Source organism: Numida meleagris, chromosome 6, assembly GCF_002078875.1.
Source record: "Numida meleagris isolate 19003 breed g44 Domestic line chromosome 6, NumMel1.0, whole genome shotgun sequence".
Lineage (NCBI taxonomy): Eukaryota > Metazoa > Chordata > Aves > Galliformes > Numididae > Numida > Numida meleagris.
The window spans coordinates 51,903,489-51,912,443 of NC_034414.1; the positions used below are offsets into that span (position 1 = coordinate 51,903,489).

The 8,955-nt window shown below is 47.1% G+C and overlaps 1 protein-coding gene across 2 annotated transcripts; it reads right to left on the reverse strand.

Annotated features, from left to right (window-relative positions):
* On the reverse strand, positions 1,138-8,944 carry CKB (creatine kinase B). Of its 2 annotated transcripts, none has more exons than XM_021402146.1 (8): positions 8,789-8,944; positions 7,914-8,126; positions 6,679-6,833; positions 5,680-5,812; positions 4,640-4,811; positions 3,004-3,127; positions 2,073-2,262; positions 1,138-1,501 (listed from the first exon to the last, which is right to left on the reverse strand). In XM_021402146.1, exons 2-8 carry the CDS (start codon positions 8,104-8,106, stop codon positions 1,323-1,325), a joined length of 1,146 nt encoding a protein of 381 aa, XP_021257821.1. In that variant the 5' UTR covers positions 8,107-8,126; positions 8,789-8,944; the 3' UTR covers positions 1,138-1,322. The 2 variants fall into 2 exon arrangements, with proteins under 2 accessions (XP_021257821.1, XP_021257822.1); XM_021402147.1 differs by lacking the exon at positions 7,914-8,126 and adding an exon at positions 7,308-7,495 and having other exon boundaries at positions 8,789-8,905.

Below are 8,955 nucleotides of genomic sequence, written 5' to 3' on the forward strand. Positions count from 1 at the left end.
GTCTCATCCGAGATGTTCTCTCAGCCTTCAGCTTATCCCAGCTGCAGCCATCACTTGAACTCAGTGACAGCATGCAATCACAGCCATGGAAATGTCACAGCTTCTACAAAAGAAAGCTTCAGTTATCTACATGAGGCTATATAAAGCTGCACGCTGCAGAGCTATGCATCAACCTTTCATCACGTTCCCTCTATAAAACCCAGATTTTAGCTGTGGGTAGAGCTACTGAGCAGGTGCTAGCTGCTTCCCAGGTTGCATGTGCTGCAGAAGGTGTTGTTACTAAGGGTCCAATGCTGCTAGCTTCTGGGAAAAAAGGGGCTCTTGCAAATTAATAAGGGGAATCTTCCCCACAGCAAGCATACACGTACAGTCATCCTGAGAACAGATCTATTTGATGCAACACTATAAGCTCACACCCAGAGAACAACCTGACTTTGCAAGCCAGACCAGGGCTGGAAAATGAATTAGGTATGTTTTATCTGACCATGTTGTTCAATTTTAGGTTCATAGGGCAGCTGGGGCACAGAGCACCCAGAGCAAGCTGAGCAAAGCAGTAGTTAAGATGCCTTCCTGTAGCTGACTTGTAGCCCCCATCTCTTCCCCAGATAAACCCTAAGAGCTTAGTTGGAAGCATTGTTTTAGTCTAAGCTCTGCCCCACTCTACCCCCATCTGCTGACGCGAGGACATGATCTTTTCCCAACAAACTAGCATAGTGTAGGTATTACTATGAGCTGAAGTCTGACCTCAGAGCTTTGCCCTACAGCATGAGGAAGACACAGCTCTGAACAGCAGCCCTTTGTACCCAGATCCCCTCCCTTGCAGGAGTCAGTCTGGCTTGCCCTACTCAGGATAATGACAGTTTACACTCATCATGAGCAGATGCATAAGCTGAAGCCTTCAAGGGAGGGCAGGTTTAAAGTGACTCATGTTTAGCACCAGTTCTCAGGTTTACAGCAGCTGCAATCATGTTAAAGGTTTGCTTTTGACACTGCTATAAGCACACTTCCAACTCCAACAAGTTGACTACAGCAGAGCAGCCAGGACGATGTGCTAGCACATAAAACCAGGCAGTTCAGCTAATCAGGAACACCAAGTCACTTAGACCTCAAAGACATTCAGTTAACACACCTAAGACATGTCAGGCCAAAACAGCAGTTTATTTCATTTTCAACATTTCAGCCATCAAAAAATAAACTCTAACACAGATGGATGGAAGACTTCTCTACAGTGTAACTAAGTGGGCTCTGACCCCAGGGGTTTGAAATTGGAGTGACATTTTATTATTCATCCAATAAGTTAGGAAGCATGAGAATAAAGTGCTTTATTTCTGAGCTGGCATGAGGTCATCAATGGACTGGCCTTTTTCAAGGCGTTTTTCCATTTCAATGAGCAGCTTCACACCATCTACCACCATCTGCACCAGCTCCACCTCAGAGAAGCCAAGACGATCAGCATTGGAGACATCAAACACCCCTCCAACTGCAGCTGTGTCCACACCACCTGGAGCAAGAGATTTAATTAGTACACTGACCACTGCCTGAGCCAGTAAGCCTACCTCTCTGCTCTCACCAGAAGGAGGTGGGAGCATGGCAAGACAGCTCTCTACAAGTTGCCACCACCTCCTCTTCCCTTCAGGGAGATAAAGCTGAATGTGATGAAACATGAACCACTTTTTAATTCTTTTAACCCACGAATAATCTAACCTGCACTCAGAAGTACCTGCTGTAGCTATCTATATCCTAGCCAGAAGTTAAAAAACATCCCTGATTACAACAGGCCCACTAGGTTCACCTTATTTGGTCCTCAGAACACCACACGGAAAGAAAGATATGCCTAGGAGTGCTCAGAAGCTGGATATAATAAGGCTTAAGTGAAGAACCAGCATCTCCACCTCTTCCAAGCTACACTCTTAAGGCTTAGTTCTCCCCATGTGCTTTGGAAGGGTCACTTCTGGATGGTCTGTCAGGCACCATCAGCATGAACCAAGATTAGCTTCAGCTGTAGCCAGGCTCTCACTACTGTCTAGTCAGAGGCAGCCTGACTGGGGCATCACTGTGTCACCACCTCTCACCTGTGCCTCGTTTCTGCAGCCGAAGCCTCTTGAGGACTTCTCCAAACTTCTCATGCTTCCCAAGGTTTGGTAGCTTGATGTGCACCCCAGCACGGAGCCCTGTTCCAAGGTTGGATGGGCAGGTCAGGATGTAGCCCAAGTGTGGGTTCCACATGAACTCATAGTTTTTGGACTTGAAGAGATTTTCTATCTATAAATAGAGAGAATGGATGTTTAGAGATTGTTCTCTGCCTGAACGATGTAGGTCATCCATTAAGTGCTCATTTACAGCTTCAGTTGCATAGCAACAGCCACAACAGTTTGAGCAGCTATTTAAGTCAGTTACATAGGCCCCCTCCATTTGTAGAAGAGGGTCACCAATGAGGGGCTTTTTAAGGCCTTAATCCTGCTCCCAGCAGCAAGACAGCCTAAGTTCAAGCTACACTGCAAAGCCTGAAGTTGCTATCTACTGGGAAGCTTGATTTAGTAAATGTCAGACTGGTGCATCTGTTAGGATTAGGGAAGGGACTGCTAAAGCACAAGCTGATATCATGACCAGAAGCTGAGAAAAGCATGCAGCCTAGAAACTTCTGTCCAGTGTCACCCATCCACATTTAAGCATTTTTTTCCTCCCACCCAGGGTTTCTAAATGCTGTGATTTATAGAGCCATGTAGAGATCCTTTAAGTACAGTCTGATAAGGGTGTCACATTAGAGGATTTATTCTAGATTCCATAGCCATAATGCCTTGCCAGAACAGGCATTTCAGAGCCCTCACAGCTGAGGATCTCATCAGAATGTTCCCAGAGACCTAAACTATGAAGAAGCACCCTGCAGAACAAAGGAGAAGGATGTCACCTCCTGTATACATGCTCCCAGCCTGGAAGAGCTTGTATGGTCAGCTCTATCCAGATTAACATTTAGACCCAGAGCTCAAGCAGTATTTGATTTACCTGTGTTAGTCCTGTACAGAAGCGGGTAAACACTTCCTTCATGTTGCCACCTTTCTGCATGGAAATAACCCTGAGGTGATCCTCCTCATTGATCCAAACAAGGAAGGTCTTGTTGTCATTGTGCCTAGGAGACAAGACAAACTGGTTGTCTCACTTGACATTTTCAAGGCAGATATAGTGGCACCAAGTTACTCATTGCTGTAGCTTCCAAAAGGCTTATTTAATTGCTTCTTCAAAGAAACTCATCTTACTGTTCTCCATCCAAGCACTAATGAAGTTAAGATTGTACTTTTACCCTACTCTTTTCAAGAGGTATTTGGAAGTGGCCTGTATCTATACATGTCAGATAGTAATAGCATGACATTAACCAATGTTAGAGCATAAAAACTTAAGAGTTCAGTCATTTCTCACCTCACTTATGTTCTGAGTTCACAAATTCAGGAGATTTAATCTGTTCAGAGTTTGCAGAAGGCCAGTTAATACAGGCATTGAAGCAGACCCACAGACAGATGTTCACACAGACCACATTGACAGTGTATAACCAGAACTTGATGAGAATTATCACACTGTTAGGCTGCCCTTTGTACCTTATAAGAAAACTAAGGTGAGTTTCCACTATTCATTTAGATCTGGGGCTCTTCAGAGATACCATTAAAAACCCCTGAATACCAAAGGCCCCTCTGTACTAGCTTGCAGCTGGTCAATATGTATCACACTGATTATTTCTCACCTTGATTACAATCAAGAATTAACTAGTATCTGATGAAAGCTATTTATGCAGACTGAGACTTTACACTTCAAACCTGTACATTAGCCATGCTCAGATGACAGCACTATCTAACGCTGGCAATCTGCAGGTAGATGACGCAATCTTAAAGGTGACCTACAGAAACAAAGCATGTTTCCTCCCCCTTTACTGGAAGCAGCTACAATAATAAGCTTGAAGTACTCCAGCTAAGAACTAACCCTTGCCTTAGAGGGGAGCAAGTTAATTATGCTGCAGAAGCTCCTGAGATGCAGTTTTATGTAATGTAGGTGACCTACATGTGACAAGCAGAATCCTTCTACTCTACATTCCTCCATCAGTCAACTGATGCCACAGTCTCCAGAGCAGGGGGGGGAAATATCACTAATAAGGTAACACCATATTAGTCTGGCATCATTGAGTTTCTGCAAGCAAAAGCAGTGAGATCACAAAGGAGCAACTATGCATCTAGTATCAAGAGTCAGCTAAGCCTGTGCCATGGTTCGTTACCTTAGTTACTCTAAACTCATGGTAGAAGAGCTGAATGTAGTAGAACATTAACTCTTTCACAGGTGATCTACTTTCCTAAGTTGCTGTAGTTATTTCCTGGTGCTTCACAAACCTGTGCTGGATAGGCAAGTTCTGGCAGCAGGCCAGCCAAGCTGGCTTGTTCCTACCAGCCCTGTGTAGTGCACACTAACACATGGGCAAGTTCTGCTTTCAGATATAACTTCCCCAGGGGATACCACACAGAAGTTCCCCATTAGATTCAGTAGTGTATGTTCACAACGTGGTGTTTTGCCCAACAAAATCAGCCACAACCAAAATTTCAAGATTTTTTTTTTTTTTGCAGGGTTTTCACGCAACTCTTCCTTCTGGGCATATACTCACCAGATACCCCTGGCATCAGGCCAATCTCGTGCCATCCCAGATGCCAACAGAAGAGGAGAAACGGGTTTGTCAAACAAGAAGTGATCGTCAATCAGCTGCTGCTGCTCTGCATCGGTCATGTTCCTCAGGGCATAGTACTTCCCCTTGAGATCACCTCCCAGACTGCCCAGAGCTGAAAGAGAGGCACTTTTAGGATGGGAGCAGAGACTACAAATATTCCCAGAACTTTAGAGACTGCATTCAAACTATCTGCTGTTGTTGGTTCCTCCCTTGCTTTCATCTGTACTGGCAATGACTTTGCGTGGCATTACAGAACTTAAGGCTGTATCAGATGATTAGTATGCACCTTCCAGGCAGAAACAAGCAGTCTTTGTTCCCTTACATGCAGTATGGGATCGTTACTGCTGCTTAACTGTAGAAGTAGAGTGCTTTCTCCCAAGGAGAATCAAGGTCACAAATACAAGAAGCAGCATTCTAGTCAAGGACTGTTACCCTGCCCTTGAGAAGTTTTGGAACAGTGACAGGATAGCACCTTGAGAAAGTAGCCTTTCCTCTCACTTAAAGCAGGTGGGAGGCAACAGAAAGAACTGCAGCTGAGGAGTTCCACTGAGAACTAGAGCTCGCTCAGAGCAGGACTACACCTCTAAGCAAGCTGAATGTTAATGAAAGTCAATTAAAAGAAGCCACAAAATACTGCAACCATGACTCAAGCCCTGGGGTTGCTCCATAGTGATTACGTCTCAGGTTTGAGCCATGATGAACCAACCTCTTCCCCCACACACAGAAAGAAGCTTACAAGATCAGCAAAGGTCATCTTAACACAGTCCAACTTCCCTGACATGTGCTCCTGCTCTGAGCTACAAACTGTAACGCTAACGCAACTGTAATCCAAACTGCCTTTTTCAGGGAAGGCTCCACATTCAAGTTAAGTCTTGAGGAAGGCAGCTTCTGCCAACCGCCTCCTTTCTCCAACTGCACAGAGCACCTCCTTGCCTAGAGAAGGTTAGCAGTTCCCCCTCATCGCTTGATTCTCACTTTACCTTCAACAGAGAGCTTTTCAATAGCCCGTCTCTCTCCTCTGCTGCAGTGAGGGGGAAGGCAGAATCCACGGATGCTCCTGCCAGTTCTCACACGAGAGCTCAGCACATAATTAGGATCCAAGTCATCACCACCCTACAAGATCAGAAAATTAGTCAGTACTCCTTTGTTATGAAGATGCTTACCCTAAATACATACAAGTCCCATGCGCTTGTATTTGAGATGGACTAGTTGGCCTATAATATGAAGTACTTCGGGACCATTTGTTTCAGCTTTCCAACAAGTATGAGAGTAACAAACTCCTTATTTTGAGGCCAATACTAGGGCTACTAAGTACGTGCTTGAAGACAGCAATACCATCAGTCTTACACCCATCTCGGACCAGGATCTGGGCTTCTGTTACTCCTTTCACTCTGGAATCTACAGGTATCAATGTAAGACAAATCCTCGTTTAGGTAGGTGCTTACTCTTGCAAATGAGAATTATTCAAAGTATTTTAATTTTGGAAGTGTCCTACAGCTAGCCAACCAAGATAGCAGTTGGAACTCCCAGAGACTGAAATAACATCTGAAATCTGTAAGATAGGTAGAAACCTGTACTTCCAGCCATGACGACACCTATTCTATAACATGAGACCACTGGCTGATTTTCAGTATACAACATCAGACAGCAGGAAGAGTTAAGTTTTCTAACAGCCCTGGGACTGGGTTGTTTCTCTCAACTAGCACAGCCCAAAGAAATACATGCTCAACGTGTTTGGCATGGCTTACATTGCAGCAGCACACAAAGCAAGTCCTGCTTGTCAGCTACCTGGTTCTACCCAGTTACTGACATCCTACTGCAGCAGGCTCTTAAGTAAGACTGTGCTGGGCACAGTGCCTGTCAGCCTGTGCATGGTGAAACCGAGAGGACAGAGTCTGAGCAATCAGTTTAGGCAACCACTAACAGCTTTCCCCAGGCCTCAGATCAGTGGGTATCAGTAACTGAACAAAAATTTATACCTGCAGGTTATCAGCATTCAGGTCGGTCTTGTGCTCATCGGTTGGTTTGTAGCCACCATGCCTGTCCTCAATAACTGGATCAAAGAGTTCCTTAAACACTTCATAGGATTCTTCATCGCCAGCTACGCATCCTACTGTCATTATGAAGGGGTGGCCTGGAGTGGTAACAAAGGCAGAAGAGCTAAGTTGGGTGATGCTCGGCTGTACTCCAGCACAGCACTAACCAGGCAAGTTTCTTCGCAGCAAGTCTAGTCACTTAGAAATGCACTCGCTTAAGAGCAGTTGGGAAACCCTACATTTTACATTTCATCCAGTTAGTCAAATGCAGTGCTATGGGAAACCATAGCAGTTGCCATTAAGCCACACTCTTGTCAAGCTTTGGTTTAGGGCAATTTTGCATAGCACATCCAATTTTACTAGCTAATGCAAACCCGTTGATAGAACTACACTTAAACAACCATGCTTTGCTGTGAGCAAGCATGCATCGCTTTGTTCACTCTGCTACAGACAGAACTGCATTTTCATAGCCTGCTCATAAATACCACCTCCACGAGCTTAGCTTAAGTCACCATACTGAAAAGCACCGGTTACTTCAGCTGGCTCCCACAGAATATCTCAGTGCATTTTACCGGGATTATCAACCCCAGTCTGAATGACATCATCCAGGGTGAAGCCACTGGGCGTGACTCTGTCTCTCAGTTTCTTGTACAAATCCAGGGTTAGCACTTTGGCCATGTGGTTGTTGTGGGTGCTCAGGTCCGGGTACTCCTCATCGGGAGGCAGTCTCTGATTATTTAGTTGGGCCATTTTGATATTGCTAGAGTAAAAATAAATACTGTAATGTTAACACGTACATGCATCTGCTCCCCCTTTTTTTCATAGAAGTGCTACAGAACATCACGTAACCACTTTGGAATAGGACGAGCTCAGAACAGCCGGGTAAGCCCACACAGCTCAGAGAATTTCCCCCCCCCCCCGGTTGCATAAAAATTAGAACACATTTGGGTGTTTGCTTTTTTTTTTTTTGGTTCGGATTTGAAGTATTTAGCAGAGCAGTTACATAATGAGAGCGCCTGGGAATTGCTGTGTCAGATTGCAGCGAGGAGCATGGCTCGACAGACCACAGCCTCCTTAGCAGAGCCGTCCCTCAGTGCATGCGGGGTTTGCTGTCAAGGAGCACTTCCAGGAAGGAGGGAGAGCAGACCGCTCTGCAGTCCTAACGGTTCTGCCGTTACCTGGGTTGTCAACCCCGGTCTGGATGACATCATCCAGTGTAAATCCACTGGAAGTCTGCTTGTCCCTCAACTTCTTGTACAGGTCCAGGGTCAGCACCTTGGCCATGTGATTGTTGTGCGTGCTCAGGTCGGGGAACTCATCTTCAGCAGAGTACTTCATCTTCAGGAGGTTGCGGCTGTTTGAGAAGGGCATGGCTGTCCCTACCGCAGTCACTGGGGGAAAAGAGGGAAGCCTATCACCGGGGGCCCAGGGGAGGCCGCCAGGCACCAGGCAAGGTCACCTTGGCTTCGCTTCCACCCGCGCATTCTGCACCTTTGTTGCCACAACACCTTCCTCAAGGCCAAGTAAGGAGGAAAGAGGAAGGGAAAAAAAAAAGGAAACTTCTTCCACCTCCACGAGCCTTGCCCCATCCTTCAGCATCCCGGACAGGACGCTCTGGGGCTCGGGTAAGGCGCAGCGCGGGCGCAGGGAGGCGGCGGGGCAGCCTTCGGCGGAGCCTCGCGGGGCGGCCGTGGGGGAGCGCCGCGCCCGGCGCCGGTACCGGCAGCGCCGCGCTGGGAACCAGGGCCAGCACGGACCGAGCCGTTACACAACGGACGGCTCCCTCGGGGGACGTGGCTTGGGCGAGCGTATGTAACTACCCTGCTAAATACCGGGGTAAGCTGCTTTCAGAGCGGGGCTCCGGCTCAAGCTGCGGCCGCACCCGGTACGCACCTGCCCCGCGCCGCCCCACCGCATCCCGCTCCCCGCGACGCTTTCCCGGCCGGATCGGCTCCAACCCACACCATTAAAAATACATTTTTCTTATAAAAGTTAAATCGCTTTCTTCTTCTTTTCTTTAAGCTGCAGGCGGCTCGGCTGCCCCGGGACTTACCGAGGGCTCCGCAGCCAATGCAAGGACCTCCGCGCCCGCTCCGCACCCACCCGCTGCCCAAGCCGGAGTGGAGCCCCGATTGTAACGCCGCGCCCTTTTTATATAGAGCGCGACCCACCGCCCCATTGGCTGCTATTTATAGCCCATTCATTCCATTGGCCGAGCCG